General features: G+C 42.7%; 1 protein-coding gene across 1 annotated transcript; it reads right to left on the reverse strand.

The window, feature by feature from the left end:
* Nucleotides 1–15,572: 15,572 nt before the first annotated feature.
* Nucleotides 15,573–23,347, reverse strand: LOC103461825 (uncharacterized). The gene is made up of 16 exons (XM_081613792.1): nt 23,173–23,347; nt 22,084–22,131; nt 21,938–21,985; nt 21,727–21,774; nt 21,128–21,175; nt 20,922–20,969; nt 20,779–20,799; nt 20,109–20,210; nt 18,520–18,567; nt 18,318–18,365; nt 17,930–18,013; nt 17,706–17,753; nt 17,446–17,623; nt 16,393–16,494; nt 16,222–16,299; nt 15,573–16,107 (listed from the first exon to the last, which is right to left on the reverse strand). The coding sequence occupies exons 1-16, from the start codon at nt 23,223–23,225 to the stop codon at nt 15,907–15,909; spliced, it is 1,203 nt and encodes a 400-aa protein (XP_081469918.1). The 5' UTR covers nt 23,226–23,347; the 3' UTR covers nt 15,573–15,906.
* Between the last annotated feature and the right edge of the window lie 524 nt (nt 23,348–23,871).

The raw sequence follows: 23,871 nt of genomic DNA on the forward strand, positions 1-23,871 counted from the left end.
GTGGGACCTGCCTGGAACACCTCACCAGGGAGGCGTCCAGGAGGCATCCTGACCAGATGCCCGAGCCACCTCAACTGGCTCCTCTCGACGTGGAGGAGCAGCGGCTCTACTTTGAGTCCCTCCCGGATGACCGAGCTTCTCACCCTATCTCTAAGGGAGAGCCCAGCCACCCTGCGGAGGAAACCCATTTCGGCCACTTGTATCCGTGATCTCGTTCTTTCGGTCATGACCCAAAGCTCATGACCATAGATGAGGGTGGGAACGTAGATCGACCGGTAAAGCGAGAGCTTCGCTTTTTGACTCAGCTCTCTCTTCACCACGACGGCCCGGTACAGCGCCCGCTTCACGGCAGACTCTGCCCCAATGCGCCTGTCGACCTCCCGCTCCCTTCTTCCCTCATTCGTGAACAAGATCCCCAGATACTTAAAACTGCTCCACTTGAGGCAGAATGACCCCCCTGACCCGGAGAAGGCACTCTACCCTTTTCCGGCTCAAGACCATAACCTCCGATTTGGAGGCACTGAGCCTCATCCCGGCCGCTTCACACTCGGCCGCGAACCACTCCAGTGAGAGCTGCAGATCACGTTCCGATTAAGCCAACAGAACCACATCATCCGCAAAAAGCAGAGATGCGATCCTAAGGCCACCAAAATGGATCCCCTCAACACCTCGGCTGCGCCTTGAAATTCTGTCCATAAAAGTAATGAACAGAATCGGTGACAAAGGGCAGCCTTGGCGGAGTACAACTCTCACCGGAAACGAGCCCGACTTACTGCCGGCAATGTGGACCAGACTCTGACACCTACAGGTACCTGACAGCCCGTATCAAAGGGCCCGGTACCCCATACTCCCGGAGTACCCCCTATAAGGCCTTCCGAGGGACACGGTCGAACGCCTTCTCCAAGTCCACAAAACACATGTAGACTGGTTGGGCGAACTCCCATGCACCCTCCAGGACCCTGCTGAGGGTGTAGAGCTGGTCCAGTGTTCCACGACCAGGACGAAAACCACACTGCTCTTCCTGAATCCGAGGTTCGACTATCCGATGGACCCTCCTCTCCAGGACCCCTGAATAGACCTTACCAGGGAGGCTTAAGAGTGTGACCCCCCTGTAATTGGAGCACACCCTCCAGTCCCTTTTTTTAAACAAAGGGACCACCATCCCAGTCTGCCAATCCAGGGGAACTGCCCCCGATGTCCATGCGATATTGCAGAGTCGTGTGAGCCAACACAATCCTGCAACATCCAGAGCCTTAAGGAACTCCGGGCGGATCTCATCCACCCCCGGGGCCCTGCCACCGAGGAGCTTTTTGACCACCTTGGCGACCTCGTCCCCAGAGATTGGAGAGCCCAACCCAGAGTCCCCAGGCTCAGCTTCCTCAACAGAAGGCATGTTGGTGGGATTGAGGAGGTCTTCGAAGTATTCCGCCCACCGGCTCACAATGTCCCGAGTTGAGGTCAGCAGCACACCATCCCCTTTATAAACAGTGTTGGTGCTGCTCTGCTTCCCCCTCCTGAGACGCCGGATGGTGGACCAGAATTGCCTCGAAGCCGTACGGAAGTCTGTCTCCATGGCCTCTCCAAACTCCTCCCACGCCCGAGTTTTTGCCTCAGCAACAACCCGAGCCGCATGCCGTTTTGCCCGCCGCTTGTTTTAATTGAAAAAATCCCGAGGCACACCACCAGCCAAAAATGTAAACAAAATACTCTGTAGCCGCCTATATTACAAATATAGTCATTCTTATCAAAGTATCTTGAATAGGAATCAAATAAACACAAAAATGTATATTTTTTTATCACAGTTTACATTTCTTATTTCAAATTGCACTTAACATGTCCACTTCAAAAATACACCTGAACAGTGCCACAACACTGTGGTGTTAAATTTAAAGAAGTTGTAGAAAACTTAAAAGTGTTTTACAAACTAATACACAATCATTCTTATAGCCAGAATACAGAAAATAATTCTTATTCTGAAAGAAGCAATAATATTTGGGAAACATTTCACTTCATATTAACTGTTACAATATGAAGAGTTGCATGTACAAAATGTCAATATCTGTATATTTTACTCACCTAGTGTGAAACCTGTGTATGTTTGGATGAAAACAGATCTGATTTCCTGGCAGAAATTGAAGAAAGACAAAGCTCACCCTCAACAGCTCTCAGTTTCTCTTTCTGTTTTAGTTTTTATAGTAGCCAGGCTTGAGAAGCTCACTTCACACAGATATGTTGTGGGAAATGGACCCATGTTCTTTCCAGCTACTGCTGAGCTTCACTGTCTTTTCCATCACTGTCATCACAGTCTTGCTAGATACGACGCTCTTATATGGAGTGAAAATAGTCTCAAAATATCTGTGCGTGTGTAAAAAGATTTGTGTGTGTGTAAAGTGATTTGTGCGTGCGTAAAAGGATTTGTGTGTGTAAGAAGATTTGTGTGTGTGCAAAAATATCTGTGCGTGTGCAATACTGGATTTGTAAACCTTAAAAATAAAATAAACCTTCTCTTACGCCCATACATGTTGAAAAAGTACACACAGATCACCTTGTACACACACGCAAAACTGCATTTACACATAGTGTCATAATGTGAAGTACCAGGACTCGAAGGCAAACAACAACTACAGACACCAAACTCAGTTTAATAGATTTATTGAACAATAATGGGGGGGAAGGATGGAGAGGTGTAGACCAGCGGCAGCAGGGAGGAACCAGGCCACAACACATGAAACTCTGGATGGACACGGAGATGAGAAGGCAACTTAAGACGGACTGCAGATGGGCTAATGATGGATTCAACAATGAACGGACCCAGAAACCTGGGAGATAACTTGCGGGAACATGATTTTAGTGGAAAATTTTTAGATGATAGCCAAACTCTTTGGCCAGGTGAGAAAATGGGGGCAGGAACTCTCTTCCTATCTGCGAGACACTTAGTTTGGGCAGATGTTCTTTGAAGTGCAGACTTAGTCTGGTTCCAAATACGCTGACAGTTCTGTATGTGATGCCTGACTGACGGGATGACCATGTCTGGGAAGGACTCAGGTAGAAGGGATGGCTGAAACCCTTGCGAGGCCTCAAATGGTGATAAACCAGATGCGGAAGAGATGTGCGCATTATGGGCGTACTCCACCCATGGTAAGTAGACACTCCATGAGGTGGGATTGGAGGCACATAAACAGCACAGAGTGTTCTCTAGTTCTTGGTTAAGACACTCGCACTGTCCATTGGTTTGTGGATGGAACCCTGAAGACAAGCAAGGCCGAGCACCGAGCACAGAACAGAAGTCCCACCAGACCTGAGAAGTAAACTGGGGCCCCCTATAAGAGACAATCTCCGTGGGGATGCCATGAAGGCGAAAAACATGGCGAAAAAGAAGTTTGGCGGTCTCGGCGGCTGATGGGCGTTTGGTGAGGGCAACCAGATGACAAGCCTTAGAAAAATGATCTATAATAGTGAGGATGACACTCTTCTGTTTGGATGTGGGGAGACCAGTGACAAAATCTAGAGAAATGTGGGACCAGGGACGGCTAGGAATGGACAGTGGTTGTAAGAGACCAGAAGGTGGGCGGTGTGAGGTCTTGTTTCTAGCACAAGTGGAGCAGGCAGACACATATTCAATGACATCTTTATTAAGGGAAGGCCACCAGAAGTATCGACGAAGAAAGCCGTTAATACGGCTTATACCAAGATGGCCAGAGAAACCTGATGAGTGTGCCCACTGGATGGCATGAGCTTGGATGGGGGTCGGGACATACTGGCGGTTAGGGAAACCCTTACCTGGGTCTGGATCAGTGGTTAAGGCCTCCTGGATAGCTCTTTCCAAGTCCCAGGTGAGTGACCCAATGGTGCAGGTGGCTGGGAGGGTGGCTCCAGAGGCCTCAGAAGGGTCATCTGGGGAGTGGAGTCTGGAGAGGGAATCTGGCTTAGTGTTCTTAGAACCAGGGCGGTAGGTGATGTTGAAGTTGAAGCGGGAGAAAAAGAGGGACCAACGATAACTGCCGTGGGTTCAGGCGTTTAGCAGACTGCAGATACAACAGATTCTTATGGTCCGTCCAGATGATGACCGGGAGCTCTGTACCCTCAAGCCAGTGTCTCCACTCCTCAAGGGCCAGCTTTATGGCCAGAAGCTCTCGGTCACCAATGTCATACCTGCTCTCTGTGGTGGTAAACTTCTTTGAGAAAAAGGCACACGGATGGAGCTTGCCGTCTCTGGAGGAACGCTGGGACAGGATGGCCCCCACACCAGTCTCAGATGCATCAACTTCAACTGTGAATTGAGCAGAAGGGTCAGGGTGAATAAGGATTGGAGCATCCACAAACCTTTTTTTTAGCTCATCAAAAACCAGATTTGCCTCCGGGGTCCATCTGAAAAGTTGTTTGGTGGAGGTCAGAGTAGTGAGAGGAGTTGCGATAACACTGAAGTTCCGGATAAAACGGCGGTAAAAGTTAGCAAACCCCAGAAAACGCTGAAGTTGCTTTCTGGAGTTCGGAACAGGCCACTCCTCTATCGCCTTGATCTTAGCCGGGTCCGTCTTCACCTGTCCACCCTCAAATACATAGCCGAGGAAGGTTATGGATGGAACGTGGAATTGACACTTCTCAGCCTTGACGAAGAGCCGGTTCTCCAACAACCTTTGGAGGACCAACCTGACATGCTTGTAGTGTTCATCAAGGCTGTTGGAAAAGATGAGAATATCGTCAAGGTAGACAAAAACAAAAACATTGAGAAAGTCCCGAAGAACATCATTAACCAGGTTCTGGAAAGTGGCGGTGGCGTTGCAAAGACCAAAGGGCATGACCAAGTACTCGAAGTGACCAATATGGGTTTTGAATGCAGTTTTCCATTCGTCGCCCTCTCGAATGCGAATGAGATGGTAGGCGTTGCGCAGGTCGAGCTTAGAGAAGATGGAGGCTTGGTGAACTGGTTCAAAAACTGAGGACAAGAGAGGGAGAGAATATTTATTCTTTACAGTGATTTGGTTGAGTCCTCTATAGTCGATACATGGCCGGAGAGTCTTATCCTTTTTAGACACAAAAAAGAATCCTGCATCGAGGGGGGAAGAAGAGTGATGAATGAGACCTGCTTTAAGTGAGTCATTTATGTACTGTTCCATAGTCTGTCTCTCCTGCTTGAAGATATTAAACAAACGGCTGGAAGGAAGTGGGGCTCCAGGAAGAAGGTCTATACATCAGTCATAGGGGCGATGAGGCGGGAGAGATTGGGCGAGATCTTTACTGAATACCCGGTGGAGGTCATGGTATTCTTTAGGGACCTGAGTTAGATCAGGTTTACATATGGGCTGGGGTAGATCTGAAGGTAGAGATGACTTAGCAGACTGCAGGCAATGGTTGAGACAAAAAGGACTCCATGAGTCAATGCGAGCATCGGCCCAGTTAATGTGGGGGTTGTGTTTGCAGAGCCAGGGAAACCCAAGAACCAAAGGGGCATCCTTAGTGGGAAACACAAAGCATTGAATGAGCTCTTGGTGATTGCCAGAGACAAGGAGAGAAACTGGGTCGGTTTGGTGGGTAATATTGGCCATAGGACTACCATCCAAGGCAGCCACCTGGAGAGGAGAGGGTAATGCATGGACAGGAATCTGATATTGTGCAACTAGATCAGGGTGTATGAGATTTTGCTCAGATCCTGAGTCAACCAAGGCTTGGAATGGGTAGGAATCATACTGGATAGTGAGAACAGCAAGAAGACTTAGCCGGAGGTAATCATTCTCTTTAAATCTGCCCGCCAGGACCCAGAGACCTACTGGCGGGCCAGGGCTTTTGGGCGAACTGGACAGGAGGAGATGAAATGTTGAGGGGAGCTGCAGTAAAGACAGCAACCTGAGGATAAACGGCGCTGCCGTTCCTCTGAACTTAGCCGGGCTCGGCCTAACTGCATGGGTTCTGGATTGGAGGACTGGGCGAGTCAGGACTGGGAGAACCCCTCCTAATAGGAGGCAGAGATGGCCGGGTATTTGAGGACCGGGATCTATCTCTAATTCTGTTATCAATCTTGATGGCCAGGTTAATTAGCTCGTCAAGAGAGTCAGGTTCATCTCGGCATGCCAGCTCATCCTTCAATTTGTCATTCAGGGGATGTTGGAAAGCTCCTTTAAGAGCTGGTTCATTCCAACCTGATTCAGCTCCAAGAGTGCGAAAATCAATAGCAAAATCAGCCACTGATCTATTTCCTTGTCTTAAATTCCATATTCTTTTTGAGGAAGCTTCCTCACCATGCTTGGGACAAAATGTTTGTTTGAAGAGCTCGGTAAATTCCTCATAGGAATAATATATGAGGTTCTCTTCATCTACTACTGTCTCGACCCATCTAAGTGCTTGATCACTTAGTAACCCAACAATAAAAGAAATCTTGCTGGCGTCATCAGGAAATGAGCGTGGGGACCGGCGAAAAGCTAATGCACATTGAAGCAGAAAACCCTTGCTTTTCTCTAGCTCACCTGAGTAGTGTTCAGGAGTGGGCGTGCTGACTTCACGGCACAGGGGTGGTGCAGAAGCAGCTGACGTAGTGGAAGGAGTGGGGACTGTAACGGGAGCCGGAGCTGGAGCGGGGGTGGGGTTGGCTGAAGGAGGCCATTTGATGAAGATACTGAAGTATGGAGTTCTGCTGATACATCACATTAATTGTGACATCGGGATCTATCTCTAGGCCCAAAAGGACCCCCTGTTCGGAAAGTGCGGTCCGAATGGCCAGATGGTTCTGTCATAATGTGAAGTACCAGGACTCGAAGGCAAGCAACAACTACAGACACCAAACTCAGTTTAACAGATTTATTGAACAATAATGGGGGGGGGGAGGATGGAGAGGTGTAGACCAGCGGCAGCAGGGAGGAACCAGGCCAGAGGGGGAAGGTTGGAGGGTTCAGATGAGCGGAGGAGGGTACAGCAGTTGGGGCAGTGAGGGGGTTTCCAGGTGGAGGAGTTCCAGCAGGTAACTCAGGGTGGACAGGCAGCAGCAGGGTGGTGGTTGTGGAGGAATCCAGGGGCTAGGCCTAGCAGAACAGCGAGGATCAGGTGGTCCAGGTGGGTCAGACTCTCAGAGAGAGGTCAGAGCTGGTTCACTGTAGAAGCGGAACCATCTGGCATCTTCTTCCGGGAAGCCACTCCTGTTTAAGGCCCTTGCTGATTGGAGATGATGAGAACCAGCTGGATCCCATCAGCCTGCCACCCTGAGAATGTAGAGAAAACACTCCCCTGTAGAACCCAACACATAGACCCAGTTACAAGTGCACAACTATTTTTGAGACTCATTTCACACTTTGGGGAAGCTCCCAGATTTGTGTGTAGATTATGCGTTTACATTCTAGTAAAACCTGGGACATCTGAGTTTTGCTCTGAGTCTAGTGTTTTTGTCCTCTGACGTTTCTCACTGTGCTTGTACCAAAGTGGCAAATACTTTAGTTCGGTGGAAAACGGTAGATCTCAGCACTTCCTTTTAATATCCTAAAATTATTCATAGACATATTGTGCATTTTTGAGTGGTACAGGAGACTAAGTGGTCTGAAAAAGGACCACTGGGTGGCGGAATGGTTCGCTGGCCGGAAAAATAGCCAGGCAAACCCAGAAGCAAGACGGAGCGTCCCGGTGGTCTGTCCTCTGAAGTAAGTAGGAGGTAAACCTTGAGGCTTTGCTCTCCGATTATAATGAGGCATGGAGTAAATAAATTATTTCAGATTACGTTTTATATGTCTGGTATTTTGATACTCTGCCCTCCTCATATGTTTCTGTTAGCGGTAGCTAACACTACGATTGCACTACGATACCAAAGAAGAATCTTCTTCTGTTCCACTTGATTGGTGGGATTGCACATGTTAACACTACCTGGGTAGCTACCATATAATATTCAGATTTGAAAACTGAACTGAACTGAAATCAAATCAAAGGAAATAAACTTGTGAACTTGACTGACTTGACTTGGGGCAACTAAAAGAAAACATTGACTATGTTGTTCTGTTTTTGTTATTGTCAGAATTTGTAAAAAAATGGGTTTTGTTCAAAACATTGTTTTCCTTGCTCCTCCTGAGTTGAACCTTATTATAAAGAGTCATAGTCACTGATCCCCTTGTCACAGGTGACTTACCAGATAAGTACATCTTACATTAGTTTTAATATTAAATAAAGATCTTTTCCCTGAAGTGATGAGATAATTCACAGACCAATTAACTGACTCTAATGTTTCCTAATTAAAACACTGTTGTAAACTGAATATGTAAAAAAAAAATTGAAACAGAAAGCAGGGGCTGCACAGTGACGTAGCTGGTACAGCTGTTGCCTTGTAGCAAGAAAGTTCTGGGTTCGATTCCTGGCCCAGTGTCTTTCTGCATGGAGTTTGCATGTTCTCCCTGTGCATGCATGGGTTCTCTCCGGGCAGTGGCGGAGCTAGACTTTTAAAGTTGGGGGGGCAAAGGGTTCAATCAAATTAAAGATCCTTTCTGAATATCATCTCATGGACACTGAACTAAATGCGTCTTTCTCACCGGGAGCTGACAGCGTGTTGATGAGTTATGGACACCTTGGTTAGGGAGCTCTGTTTGGACAGGTAATTTGACAGGTAAAAATAGTTCGGGTTGGACCAGAATTATTTGCCTGATGGAGGCTCGGGCTTCTAATGAGTTTACATTTAATGAGTTTGCAGCACACAGATAAAACCTAAAGAGAATGTTATGATCTACTTATTGTAGTTAAAGTAGAGGAATAGCAGCTGACTGTTGAGAGAGGAAAGAAATTAAAGTGCCGATCCGTTAGGCAGAAACAAGGGACCACTGGCCAAGCGCTGGGCAATAAATGCTCCACCGTTACGGTCCAATTAATCACACATGAGATGACAAACACCAAATATACAATATACAGTTACACTGCTTAAGTTAATGGTGTTTTAAAAACAAAACCAGTAAAAACTTAACTGAGTTAATATGTCAGATTCCCTCCTCACCTCGTCTTGATGAGAACAGAGAGCAGTCCGCTGGTTTCTGTCCAGACTGTGATCAGCTGACCACTTGGTGCGCAGACAGTTTCAACTTTGCGCACAGAGAACATCGTGGAGCTCATTATTAATCTTTATAAGAACAATATCTGTCAGAGAATCCGCTCTGATCTGGACGCTTTAACGGACCAGAGACTTTGGAGCATTTAGTGCAGCCAATCCGCTTCTGCGGGGTTTTTCTCCCGCAGAGGGATCAGGAAACGTTCAGAGTTCTGATTTCAAAAACGTTCTAGCAGAGAAATAATAAATGTTTTGTTTGATGATTACAAATTGGAAATAATTTTTTTTTTTCTTTGACGGACAACGAAAAAACCTGTTGCGCAACCTCTGCACCAAACTACGAACATTGTCGGCCCCTCTTCGGTTTTTTCTCTTTTTTGCGGAGGATCAATAAATAACTTATTGGTGTTTTACCATCACCACCAGGTATGAAGTGCTTTAGCCTTTGAGTTGCACCACAGCGCAGCTTAACCGAAACATCCAGGAGAAGAATATCAGCTTGTTGTTATGAGTATAAAGGAGGCTGGTATCGCGCCTGATAAAAATCTATTTATTTATGTCATCACATGGACTTATATAAAGTTTTATACATTTTCTTTTCATATATTTATTATTGTTTTTCTTCTTTAGATATTAGGTTGGCTTAGAATTATTCCAAATAATGTACAGGAATGACCTGGTGCTGTTACATGTCAATCATCTGGGGGGGCCACTAGGGGGGCCAATCAGATGACAGGGGGGGCACTGGCCCCCCTGGCCCCCCTCTGGCTCCGCCACTGCCGGGGGAATCCCAAGGGGATTAGAACTCCAGGGCCCCCTCCCTCGGCCACCACCCATCACACACTGCACCCAACCCCTTTGGCCCGTCCGACAGGTGGTGAGCCCATTGGAAGGGGGATCTATGACTCCTCTTTAGGCTGAGCACGACCAAGCTCCATGGGTAAAAGCCAGGCCACCAGGCGCTTGCCATCATTACCCCCTCCAGTCCCCCCTCCTGGCCCCACCTCTGGCTCCGCCACTGTCTCCGGGTACTCCGGCTTCCTCTTACAGTCCAAAAATATGACTGTCCGGTTAATTGGCTCTCCAAATTCTCCCTTGGTGTGTGCTTGGTTGTTTGTTCTGTCTGTCTCTGTTGCCCTCAGCCTCTCGCCTGAAACGTTAGCTGGAGATTGGCAGCAGCACCTCCTGACCCCATTGGGGACAAGGGTGTTAGAAAATAGATGTAAAAACAGGTATTTAAGAGTTGGGCATTGTAGGAATTTTGATATCCTTCAGTTTCTCGGTCGTTCATCTTTCCTGGTTATCAACTCTTAATTCAGAAGAAAACTCATTGGTTTGCTTCCAGTTTATTCAGATGTTTTCTCATGTGCCTTTAGTTATTAATTACCTGATGTTTTTATGAAAATACCAAAAACATTATTCCCAAAAGCCCTTTGAGATTATGTGTACAAAATTAATTGTAAATATAGGATAATAAAATGTTTGCTAAAACTTGTTTTAATTTTTATTCAATAATTTCAAGCCCTTTTGATGTTTTGTTGACTTTTTTGTTCAGATGCCCGAATTGCCTAAATAATTAAATGTTTTTCTTTAAGAACTGCATAATCAGATGAACAATGTGATTTATCATTATCATTTAGACCCAGCAATTTCATTCTCCATGAGTCATAATATGTTTAATTTTTAAGCTGAGAGCAGCAGAACTGCAGCAGGATGTTTCCACAATGTGTGGTTTGTGCTGATTTGAACATAAAGCATATGCAAACAGTTCTGAAATGCTATTTCTATGCTGAAGTATTATTTTACCAGCCCATACTCTGAATTGATCATGAACTGAGCAGAACCATAGCTTGAACACCACTGGCCAACAAATATGATTAACACACAATAGAGTGAATTTAATATGGAAGTACAATTTCAAATTGTTAAATTTTTAAATGATTAGGAAATTATATGCAGCCATGGGGTGGGGTGACAAGAAAGCTCGACCTGCCATTTTATTCCGGTTAAATGTAATGAACATTCATTTGGAAGCATTGATAATCAACAACTTTTAACTTTAAAACTGGTTTAACGATAACTGCTTCCTCATTGTTTCGTGATGATGTTCTCCGTTCAAAGTGAAATTTTTCAGTCAGTTGTTTTTTCTTCTTTTGTCAGGATCAATATCAAAATCTGCGACAGACTGGCAACTTGTCCAGGGTGACCCCGCCTCTTGCTCGGAAGGTTAGCTAGTGAGGCACCAGCACCTCCCGACCCCACTAAGGGAAAAGGGTGTAGGAAAATGGATGGATGGATGGATGATCTTCAAAATGTAGATCTTAATAACTGACATTTAGTCCAAAAATACATCCACACCTCTAAAATGCTAAATGCTTTGTGATCTTTAGCCCCATTGAGAGTAGATGAGGTTTGATATTGATCCTGACATTTTACAACCAAAAATTGTAATAAAAATTAAATTAAATAAAAAAAGAAAAGAAGAAAGAAAAAGTAAAAAAAACTTGTATAACAGCAAGCAAACAAACTTATCTTCCTGTCAGGCAGTGCATGTCACAGAACAGGTTCTTACCTACTGGAAATTGCTGATCGGTTTCACTTTGAACCGAGAACATCATCACGAAACAATGAGGAAGCAGTGACTGCTAAACCAGTTTTAAAGTTAAAAGTTTTTGATCTCATCTACTCTCAATGGGGCTAAAGAGCACAGAGCATTTTAGAGGTGTGGATGTATTTTTGGACTGTCGGTTATTAAGATCTACATTTTGAAGATCATCCATCCATCCATTTTCTTACACCCTTGTTTCTTAATGGGGTCAGGAGGGTTGCTATCTCCAGCTAACGTTGCAGGCAAGAGGCAGGGTACACCCTGGACAGGTCGCCAGTCTGTCGCAGATTTTGAAGATCGGAAAAACTGATTAGGTTAAATTATCCTAAAACCATCTGTAAAGGTATCCATGTCAGGCAGCTGCAGCTCTTCCAAAAGGCTGCTACCAAAGTCCTGACCAACTTTAGATAAAAATCAGGATATCACTATTTTATTTTTATGTCACTGCAGTGATAATTGTCTATAAAGCACTAAATGTATGAACCATGTTGACCTCTACTGCTACTGAGTGTTTCCAGAACCAGAATGAAACCAGCCAAGGTGACATTTAGTGTCTTTGCTCTGCAGCTCTGGAACAAACTCCTGCTAGTTGTTATAAATCAGAACTGAAAACATTCAGCTTTTGATAAAAATCAAGCTAACAATTTGTTTGAATTATTGGCTTCTTTTATGTCTTTAAAATCTGTATTAAGCATTTTTTTTATTTTATGCAACACTTACGTGTTTATATGTGTGCTTCTGATTCTTGCCTTGCCTCATTACTGTTTTCTGTTTCCCTTTTTGATGTGGCCAACACTCAGCTGTTCACTAGCAAGGACCATGCTACAGAATACATATTTAAATATTTATTGAGGATAAGAGGAAGGGAGGGGAGGAGGAGTGAGGGGAAGGGTGAGGGAGAAGGGAGGGAGGGATGAAAGGATGGAGGGGTGAATTAGATGAAGTCGGGCAGTGATGATGATAATGATGGTGATGGAGGGCCTGCAAGTGAAGACTTGAGTGGGGCTTTATCTTCTGGGATAAAAACATCTTGAGTATATCCCGGCTCGCTTAGGATCCCCCCGGCGGACCCTACAATGTAAAGAAACGAGAAACATGGTATTAATTTGACAGTATATGTATGTGAAAAGGGAAAGGGTGGGTGGGGTTGACAAACTATGTAACAGACGTGGAACGGCTCTCGAGCGAGGTATATATGGGCTGTTTAGGAAATTGGAGGTGTGGCTTGAGGCGTGGTCCTGCTCCTGAACCTAAATTAACAAGTTAACTCCATTTCACTAGCAAGGACCACGCTACAGAATACAGATTTAAATATTTATTGAGGATAAGAGGAAGGGAGGGGTGAGGGAGAAGGGAAGGAGGGATGAAGGGATGGAGGGGTGAATTAGATGAAGTCGGGCAGTGATGATGATGATGATGGTGATGGAGGGCCTGCAAGTGAAGACTCGAGTGGGGCTTTGTCTTCAGGGATAAACACATCTTGAGTATATCCCGGCTCGCTTAGGATCCCCAAAAGAGTCAGAAATTAAATGCAGCTGAGGAGAGAGTGAGCTTGGAATAAATCTTTAAGGTTGTTACGAATGTGCAAATGGTAGGCTTGCGAGGACCAGCGACCCAGGGTTTGGATCGTGTGGTCTGGGACGCCCTGACTAGATGCGGACGAGGCTGCGCCAATGCGGAATGAATGGGCGGAGTAATGATCGGGTGAAATGCCTGATAACGATAAGACCTGGCGGAAATGACAGGAGAACCAGAAGCGAGAAGCTTGTTTTCCTGGTTCGGAAATGAAGAGAGGATCATGAGGAGAAGCGTTAGCGGCGAATCGGGACTGGACATAATTGAAAATGGGCTCGTACGGGTTGTGGGAGGAATCGAGGCAGAAAAGATAGATGGGACAAGAGACAGCGAGCTGATCGGTCTTACTTTTCCGCAGAGTAAAAATCGTGGTGTCGTGGCTGAGAATGGAAATATCTGAAAGGCAAGGATGAATGAGAGGATTATGGATGGAGGAAGTTGGAGCGAATTCAGAACAGCGGAGGAAGCCGAAAAAAGCTAGTAGGAACGTGGACTCCAGGGTCCTGTCTACAAAATTAGAGGAGTAACCGGAACGCAGAGTGGAAATGCATTTGTGTAGGAGGTCGGTCGTGAGGGGGAGACGTGGAATGACGCCGTTTGGTTTTTGCTTCTTGCAGCCTTTGATGAGCGTGTTCACGTGGCAGTGAGAGATGGAGGGGCAGATGACTCCTGCAGAAAGCTTACAGAAGAAATTGATGCCTGTTAGATAGGACTGGATAGTGGAGGTACGGATCTTAAGGACTAATCGGGAGTACGTAATGAAGAGGCAGAGGGTGGAAACGTCTAGGGAAGGAAAAGGGAGATTATAAGTGGCGTGGAAAGATTTAAATCGGTTCCGGCCGGTCAAATATACGGAAAGCGAGCGAGGAGCTAGGCTGCTGAGGATTAATTCTTGAGAAGCTCGGTGGAAATCAGGTAATGGAGGGCTCAGTTGAATATGGTTGACGAAAACGGAGGGACCGGCGTGGAACGTGCTTCTGCATCTGGGGCCAAGAGTCTGAATTTCTGGAAGGAAAAACGAGAAAGAGCGTCGGCGATGCGGTTTTTTGATCCGGGAATCTGAGCGGCTTGAATGAGAAACTGATGTTGGGCAGAAACTAAGGTAAGTCTGCGCATGAACTGCATGATTTCGGGGGAGCGAGAGCGGCCTCTATTTATGATTTCTACTACTGCCGTGCTGTCTGAATGAATGAGGATGGATTTTTTAGACCATTTGTGACCCCAAAGGATCAGAGCGATGACGATGGGGTAAAGTTCGAAGAGAGCGGAAGAAGGAGAGCCCGAGGCGTTCTGAAGAGACTTAAACTCGAGCGGCCATGTGTTGGCAAACCATTTTCCTTTTTAATAACTGCCGAAACCGGTTGAGGGAGCTGCATCGGTAAAGAGTTGGATGTCTTCAGGGTAGGTGAGGAAATCGTTGTAGAAGAAAGAAATTACGTTCCAGGATGAAAGAAAGTAGTGCCACAGACGCATTTCTAATTTGCAGGAGTGATCGATAGCGAGAGAACTGTGAAGGGAGGGAATGCTGGCCGCTTTAGACAGGAGGTGAGAGATGAAGGATTTACCCTGCGGAATGATGCAAATGGCGTAGTTTAGATGGCCGAGGAGAGAGAGCAGCTGTTGTTTAGAACATTTGTTGGCAAGTAAGAAATTAGACAGAATTAAGGTGATTCGGTTGATCTTTTCGGGTGATGGGGAAGCTTGGAAAGATAAAGAGTCCAGAGTGATGCCTAGAAACTCTAAAGAGGTGCGCGGACCGACGGTTTTCTCCTCTGAGAGGGGAATTCCTAGCTGGGAAAAGCTAGGGCGTTAAGACCGGAACGAGGAGGGGAAGATGGAGGAGTGATGACCAGGAAGTCGTCCAGAAGATGTATGACGTAGGGAAGTTTATAGGTATTGATAAGGATCCAGCAGAGGGCTTCGGACAGGGAATCGAAAATTTTGGGACTGCTACGGCACCCGAACGTGAGGCGGGCGGCGAAGTAAAAGGCGCCTTTCCAAACTACGCCAAAGAAGCGCCAGAAGTCGGGGTGAATAAGTAGAACTTTGAAAGCGCTAGTGATGTCGGCTTTGGAGAGCCAGGCGCCGCGACCTGCTAACCGAATGAGTTTAATGGCGTGATCTATGGTTGCACGATTGTAATTGTCCTCCAATTGTCCTAACAATTGTGTTACATGGAGGTAAAACTGAATATGTCTGGTTCATGTAACCAGAGATCCAGTGAGACTCAAAATGTCTTTAGTGTATCAAACCAGCTGCTTTACACTTCTTGATAAATGTTTTACATTTTAAAGAAGAGTTTCTAAAAATTTTTGTAGTTATATTGAATAAATCGGAATATTCTTGAGAAATGCATTCATTTCTGGATCTCACTAAGTGAATGACAGATAATTTACGCATGGATTGATATTTTCAAGCCTTTATTTCTGGTAATTGTGATCATTTTCCTCCGACAGCTACTGAAAACACAACAATTATAACATTACATCAGACCAATTCAAAGTATTTTCATGCAGAAATTTGGCCTTAATAGATGGTTGAAACTGTATTCAACAGAGTTCAGCCTCCCTGTCTGTCCCTCTAAATAAACTGGTGAAGCAAACTGAAAACAAGCATGGAATGGCTTCATGATTTTTAACACCACTGAAATTAAACCAGAAAAAGAGGAATTACCACCCAAACTACACCAACTATGCTGTCCTGCAAAACTACTTTTCCTCTACATAACAGAAGCAGATGTAATGTTTCGAGGGAAAATGTCCCAAGGATCCATCGATGGAACGAGGTTCTTCCAGTCCGGCTGAAGAGGAGGATTGTTTAAAGCCATCAAGCAGCTCAACCAGTAGCATTCAGAGGTCAGAGGTCTCAGATCCACCTTCACTTCCTCTGAGAACTGACCTCCAAGTTCAGGGAAACCAGACTGTAGAGAAAATATTCAGTGTTGCCTGTTAATAGTTCAGTTTTATCTCCAGATGAAGCTGTGTCCTGTTTGGGTTCCAGCGCTCTAACATCTATCCCACATACAGTACGGTACCTTGAGAAGTTCTTCTTTGTTGGTGTGGAACAGCGCCATCTGCAGGTTCTGAACTGTTAGCTGTCTGTACTCTTTAACCTGGAACACAGGAACCACACTGATGCAGCAAAAGTCTGCTTCCAGAGAGAAGCTGGTTACTGCAGAGAATATAACTGTCCTACAGTCCAGTACCTTCTGTGGAGTCAGTCCACTGCTGTAATTATTGAGTCCAAATGCCTCTTCAATCTGCTGCTTCCTTTTGTTTGCTTCACCTGCTGCAGTCCTAAAAGTTTCCTACAGTTTAAATTTAAAACAGTAAAACTGGATCAAAGCCTAATAAATTAAAAGTAATACTCAGGTTTTAGATTAATGGTCTTATTTTCAGTAAAGCTGTATTCATTGGATGTCAAAAACCCCAAACTTTTGTCTAGCAACTTGAACAGGGGAGAAAGTCATTCATGTTGAGTAAATGGGGGGATGTAGTAGCTATTTCTTTCTTTCTTTCTTTCTTTCTTTCTTTCTTTCTTTCTTTCTTTCTTTCTTTCTTTCTTTCTTTCTTTCTTTCTTTCTTTCTTTCTTTCTTTCTTTCTTTCTTTCTTTCTTCAGTAGCTGCAGATTGCATGATTTTAGTTTGGCCTGGTATCACAGATGAACAGATCACATACAACATGTCACTCTGTCTGCAATAAGCTGAGTAGAGGTGATTTGAAAACAAACAGCAGCTTAACTTTTTGTAAAAACAGTTATATTTGCAAAATCAAAACCAATGTAATTGTTCATGAATTAATTAAGTCTTTTCAACCATGTTCTTAATCATCCGCGGAACAAGTCAGCATCGGGAGGGGAGCGGGTCCAATGACCGGGCCCTTTATGTTTATAGCTGGCCCTCCTGAATGTGTTGAGGGGAGGGGGATGGAGGCGCAACCAATCCGTGTTTGTTGTTTGTTTTACCCAGAAAGCACTTGGGCACATCGGCAAAAGCAAAACCATGAGTAAAGCAGTCAGTGGGGCAGACTACTATATATTCCTTTAAGGGACAGTTAGTTTAATATTACATACACTTTTCTGAACAGGTGTGGGCGCTTTTTCTCTGTCTGTAATCAGACATTAAAGCGACTTGAAATCATTCCTCCAACCTGGCCGCCCCCACAGCTGACGTTGTTCGTAATCTTATTGAGTATTTCCAATTCAAGTATGCTGCACATTAAAAAAAGCATGTAAACTACTGGCAGTAGTTTACTGTACCTGAATCAAACCTTGAACAACCTTTGATTGGACGCTTCTGGACCTCAGCTGATCTTTGACTTTAGGCCACTGCAGCAGTTTCATTTTGTCGTACATCTCAGTCAGTCTGGTTTTACTGACCGGGTTGTTCATGCGCTCAGTGTCTCCAGTTTTAAATGAATATGCCATGGCTGCCATTCTGAATAAAAACACTCAGTGATTAGTTGTCAGAATAGTTTATAACCAGGAAACCATGGTTTAGATGTCAGGAGGTTCAGTACCTGTCCTTCGTTGACTTTAGCTCTCTGTCTTTTTGTTTCTGAGCAACCCTGCAGAAAGAAAAAAAGAAAGAAAGCACAGAAAAAGTTTTTTGTTTTATATAGAAAATAATGACATCAACAAAAATAAAAGCATACATCAGCTGTGCAGCTAATTGTGAAATAAATAATTTATCAACATGCAGCAAAACACCAGAAAGCTGATGATTATAATAAAGAAACCTAACGTGGCCTCATGAAGCTGCTCTTTAAAGGATGCTTCCATCATGAAGGATGTTTTTTCTCTTGAAGCAGCGAGCTGGACTGCCAGCCTGTTTCAAGAAAAAATCAGATTCAGTCGTTCTACTAAGGCTGCAAGCGCTAAAAGATAAAGGTTGTAGGACCCAGTAGAAACTTTTACTGATAAGCAAAAATATCCAAGGGCAAATTATTTAAATTAAGATTCATGTGAAATTTCACAGACAGGCAGGAATATCCAATGACATTACTTACTGAAGAAATTCAATCCATAAACAAAGTGAGGGAATTAGCTGATGTGAGTCAGCAGAAAATATGAAATAAATCAATAATCATTTAACTGAACGATTAGCTGCAATAACCTTGATATTATTTTACCTGTCTTTAAATGATTTCAACTCTTTATCTTTTCGTTTTAGATCAGCACTGTTGGAAAATGAATAATGCAAAGTTATTATTGGAACAGAAATACAATATTTTCTGGAATAAACATTCCTGATCTATGAAAGTGATCAACAAATGGAAACACTGCTTATCCAAGTTATAAAATATATAAAACTAACATCAAATAAATACACACCTCACTTCATCCAATTTCTGTTTGTAAAATGTCTCAACCTCAGACACACTGTAATTAGAAACATCAGAAGATTGTGTTTAAACTTTTAACAAATGTAAGAAAAGCTGAGTAAAAAGTTTAAGAAAACACATGTAAATCTTAATGAGGCGTGGAGTTTGGGTGGTTTTGCTCCTAAATCTCCCTACCTGCATTTGGGATCTTCACGACTGGTTTATGACACATTGTGTATAGAAATATTTATACCATTACAAATTTACAATCTTTATAAAACCAAACCAATTAGTCAATGTAAGTTGGTAGAGGTGTGACTTCTCCAGTCTTTGTCAACCTTATTATATTACATTTTGTTATCTGGTAAAGTGGGATTGGTTTGAACTCAACTATGAACCATTGGACTCAATGTTTTCAGTCTATTTAAAGCTGGCAGCTCCTCATTATCCTGTTTCTGCTACATCACACACCAACTGTACATTTGCTCTTCTCCAAACATCCACACCATACAATTGTCAACGGTTAATGTGTGGCCATCTGCCTGGAAACATTTGTTCAAAGTTTTTACATTTTAATTTCAAAGCTGTAAATGCAGCACAACTCTGGAAGAAGTACACAAGGTTTGAGTAGAGGGGAAAAAAAGGTACCACCAAAACAACAATGTAAAAAAATCATTCAATAAAACAAAATAGTGACATATTTTATGAGACTGTAGAAAAACAAAATTAATCACCATGTAAATATTGGTAGCTTTCAGATGCAAACTTAATATTGAACAGCTGAAGGATTAAAGTGGAACAGATCCTTTCTCCAACCACCATATCCAAACTCCAGTTCTATATAAAACAGATGGTAGATTTAACAACCTTAAACAAAAAGCACTTGTCAAACAGACATTGAGAGGAAAACACCAGTAATTTATTCCTAAAAATTATCAACATGACTGTAAATTTGGATAATGTTGTGCAGATCTGCTCATGGGTTCAGATGTGCGTAAACACACACACATTAGTGTGCAGCTCTGCAGCACGTCTCAGCAGGTGAAATAAATCTGGTCCAATCAGCAGAAGGCTGGTCCAACCCACCAACCTTTTGGCTGGTTTTTGCAACAGAGCTGAGGAAGGCAAACAGTCTCCAAAGTAGCATTTCATGGGAAAGGGACTTATATTAAATAAGGTCTTTCTGTAAGCCGTTCACTGGAATGGTCTGGTATTCATAGTGAAATAAATGTATGTCTAAGGTAAAAAATGGAGTTGGTCATTAAGATAAATTATTTACTTTAAACCAAATGTCTAAAATGTATGCTAAAATATTTTGTAGTTTTTTCACCTCTTCATTGAATCACACTCACTGGTGAAAATAAAAAAGAGTGAGTGAAATTCTGAAGTCTCTTCAAGTCCTCCTTTTCACGTGTGGGAAGCCATGAAATTATAGAACATTTGACAGAAAACATAAATACAATATGTTACCCACCAACTTTACTCAACAGGTCACACTGGAATATTTTATGTTGCACCAAACAGTTGTCATAATACCCACACTGTCTCATAGAAGTTCATAAAATAATGTCTCAAAGAAAAAGCAACATAAGGTGTTACCTTGTATCAGACGGTTTAAATCCAGCAGCTTCCTTGTACACTGATTGGACAGCCATTGTTTTGTCCTCAGTCCAACTGGAAACAGTGAGTCTGCCAGTCATCCTAAAAAACAAACCCATGAACCCAGAAAAGCATCATGAGAAATAATGTCCTATGTTCCCAATAACCTGTAATTAATGCTCCTCTTTTATGTTTAAGCATTTAAGGAAAGACAACAATCCAATGCTCTCAAAGCTGTTTTTGTGCATTTTATGGCTCTAATTATACTGTCCAATGGTCTTTGCCAAAAGCTTAGGAGGCGTGCAACAAATGTCACAGCTAGGAGACAGGGTTTTTTGTTCAGACTGTCGGTTTCTGAAACTACACAAAAATAACACATATGGGTCAGTTTGACGCCGCTGAACCGCACACGGTGTCAAAAAACTCTTGGGGTCTAAATGATCCCATCTCTTAAGACCACAGGAGGGTTAATTACCACAATAGAAACCTGTGAATAATCAAAAGAGGTTTAGTTTCATTTTGCTGACTCTATGGAGGTTTTCAACTGAAAACACTTTTATTTTCCCAGGTTTTTCTGTTCTTTTTAAGCTTGTTTTGTATAATTTTATGTTGATGTTTATCGTACAGCGCTTTGTGATTTTATTCCTGTGAAAAGAGCTTATATACTTACATTTCTTCCATTCCAGTCAATCTGTTTGAAATCAAAAGTTCACAGAAACATGTCAAAACAAAAGGAAAACAGAGAAATCATGTGAGACAGACAGAAATATAAACATGGTTGTTCATATTTCTGCATCGTATTAAATTTACTACCTCTGTTTGACTAAGTTCAGCTCATTATCCTTTTGTTTCAGAGCAGCTCTGTGAGAAAGTAATCAGTAGTTATACCACAATATACAAAAAAACATAAACTAATGTGTAATTCATTAGTTGATTTACAGTGAGTCTAATGAAGAACTGTTTGGTGTATAAAGCTGTTGATGAAAATAAGGTTTACAGACATCAGATGAGATACTTACTCTGCCTCACCAAGCTTCCCTTTGTAACATGTCTCCATCTCAGTCAACCTGCATCAAAGTAGAAACATGTGCAGTAAGTTTAGTGCCGCTTACTTGTGGAAAACAAATATTTTGCCAAGTACTATTAGGTAAAACTCACTCAGGTTTATTTAATACCATGCACATGATATGACCCCCGTCTCTTAATTATATTCCTCAACAAGAGCCACAAGCTCAAAAACACAGTGAAGAGGTCAGATTAAAACTCCATTAAAGGCTCTGAGACTCTAAGTTGACATTGCATGGACTCAGAGTGGCTCTGTGCTGAACTCTGACAGCAGGCAGACAACATATCAGTTTTATACCAAGGATAAGGAATTATAAACAACAGATACAGTGTGCCTCCCATGCAGCTTCAAGAAAATAACATAGAACATTGTGTGTTCAACCCAAACTGATCATTGTGTGAGCGTTCTTAAGGACTTAGAATAAACACAACATGACCAGCAAATGTTAGCCATCACACAATGCCACTAAACAAAACCTAATTTACTAAACAATGATAATCAAACTATTTGGAACCAGCAGTTTCATATAGAAGCACATAGTAGTGGGAATACCTGCTTCTAGCTGAGTTAAGTTCATCTTCTTTTTGCTTCAGAGCAACACTAAAGGGAAAATACATAGTGATAAAAATTTTATCTTGGTATCTGAGCACATTATACCAGAGATTTATCAGCTGATTTACAGTGAGTCTAATGAAGAACTGTTTGGAAGTGTTTAGTGTATAAAGCTGTTGATGAAAATAAGGTCTACAGATGAAACACTTACTCTGCCTCACCAAGCTTCCCTTTGTACCATGTCTCCATCTCAGTCAACCTGCATGAAAGTAGAAATGTGCAGTAAGTTTAGTGTCAGGTGGATTTGTAGAAACAGATCTGAGAACTACAGTGGGAAATGCTCTAAATATATCTTACCTGACTTTGATTGAGCTCAGTTCATCTTCCTTTTGTTTAAAATCGAGTCTGCGGGAAAATAATCATTAATGTTTCCCATTGGTAATAAAAATAAAAACTTTACATGATGTTTAATGTTTTGCTGGTTAAACGTGATATTCTTGTGTTATATTAATGCTGTGTTGGTTTAAATCTGCAAAGTGCTACAGATTGTTTGGTTTCGGAAAAATCAAATTCAACGGTGCTAGAATTTGTTGACTATTTTCTCCTTCAATCTTTCCTTTCCTCTTCCTGTTCCAAGCCTCTAACTTTCTTCATCTTTTTTTTTCTTTATTAATAAATGCATATCCACTTAGTGATCATACAAGGCCTAAAACCATGTTTCCTTTTTCTAGAGTGAGGTTTGCCAAACACATAATTGAGCTGAGTTTTATGACAAATAAAAATGTATTGTTCCTTGTTGTGTGCAGAGGTTCTCCTGCCAGTGGTTTAAATTTCTTCCTTCCTGAGAGAAAGTTTGACTTATGATTCCTCAGATGCTAGAATTGATGCCCCAATTAAACTAAAGATTTTTTATTTTATTGATAATCACTGTTGAATCGTAACACAAATATTTGTATTGTATTCAGAATGTATGCGCCAGCCATTATAACTTACAAGATGTACATAACGGAGTTCTGGATAACATATTTGTTTGACATATTTGTGTAAAGACTGACCACATTTTATTATTATTATTATTATTAGTAGTAGTATACACATTTATACATAGCTACATAAAGGATTAAATAGGCTCATAAAAGATTAAGGAAAGTTACCAGTGATTGTACTACACAAAATGAAAGTGCAGATGTTCAGACCGAGATGTTAGTATATAGCAGAAGGAACAAAAGATCTTAAATCGCTCTGTTCTCCAGCGACAGGAGAGGAGTTTGTTGGTGCAACAACTCCTTTGAGTAGACAGATGTTCTGTAGACGGTTCCTGATTTTGCATTCGATGAAAATCATCCTTTTCTCCAGCATTTCATTAATACAAAGTTTTTTGTTCCTAGTTTAACATTTCTTATTTCTCAGTTTGATTTTCATAAACTGAAGTCTGTTTCCTCTTACCTCGCTGTGGACGTCTTATCTTGATCATTTTTCTTCTTTTTACTTTTAGGCATATTGACTTTTAATCCTGTTGACAACAGAAAGAGCTACACTCAGGAAACAAAAAACAGATGCTTTCTGACTAACCACTCACTGGCTCTGTGATTTCTTAGCGCTACTCGGACCAACCAGACCTGTTTCAACAACCAGTGACTCATGTCACAATCCCCAGTGAGTTATTTAATCCCTGATACCCTGATGGAATGACGGTGCTATACATTTTCTGCTCACCAGGGGGAGACATGAGACACTTATCCAGGGAACTGTATCAGATGAGGTCGCGTGTGAACAGCTGATGAAGTCAGCTCACTCCGAAGCTCCAGAGTATTAAAACAGAAACAATTAGAATAGAATAGAATAGAATAGAATAGAATAGAATAGAATAGAATAGAAACAATATTTTCCACACTGAAGGAGTTTGGACATACTTTATTAATCCCATGAGGAAATTAAACATTGTTGTAACTCAAATCATTCAATTATCTTCAAAGAACTGAGGAAGGATTTCCAGTAGCAGTCTTGAAACAAAACTGAAGGGGCCTCTGACTGAAGACTGTTGTGGTATCATAGTTTTGGGACTGTCATGACTTGCTAAGAGCTCAATATCCAGGAAGTTGAGAGACATGTTTCACAGTATCAAGTCCTGGACAACTCCAGCAG

This window comes from Poecilia reticulata, chromosome 2 (assembly GCF_904066995.2).
Source record: "Poecilia reticulata chromosome 2, P_reticulata-male-v2, whole genome shotgun sequence".
Taxonomy (NCBI): Eukaryota; Metazoa; Chordata; class Actinopteri; order Cyprinodontiformes; family Poeciliidae; genus Poecilia; species Poecilia reticulata.

Coding starts and splice junctions, on each gene's coding strand:
- LOC103461825 (XM_081613792.1), bottom strand. CDS start 23,225: ATGCCTAAAAGTAAAAAGAAGAAAAATGATCAAGATAAGACGTCCACA. Junction 21,176..21,726: donor CTTAACTCAGCTAGAAGCAG/GTATTCCCACTA, acceptor ACTTTGATGCAG/GTTGACTGAGATGGAGACAT. Junction 16,300..16,392: donor GTGGACTGACTCCACAGAAG/GTACTGGACTGT, acceptor CCTGTGTTCCAG/GTTAAAGAGTACAGACAGCT.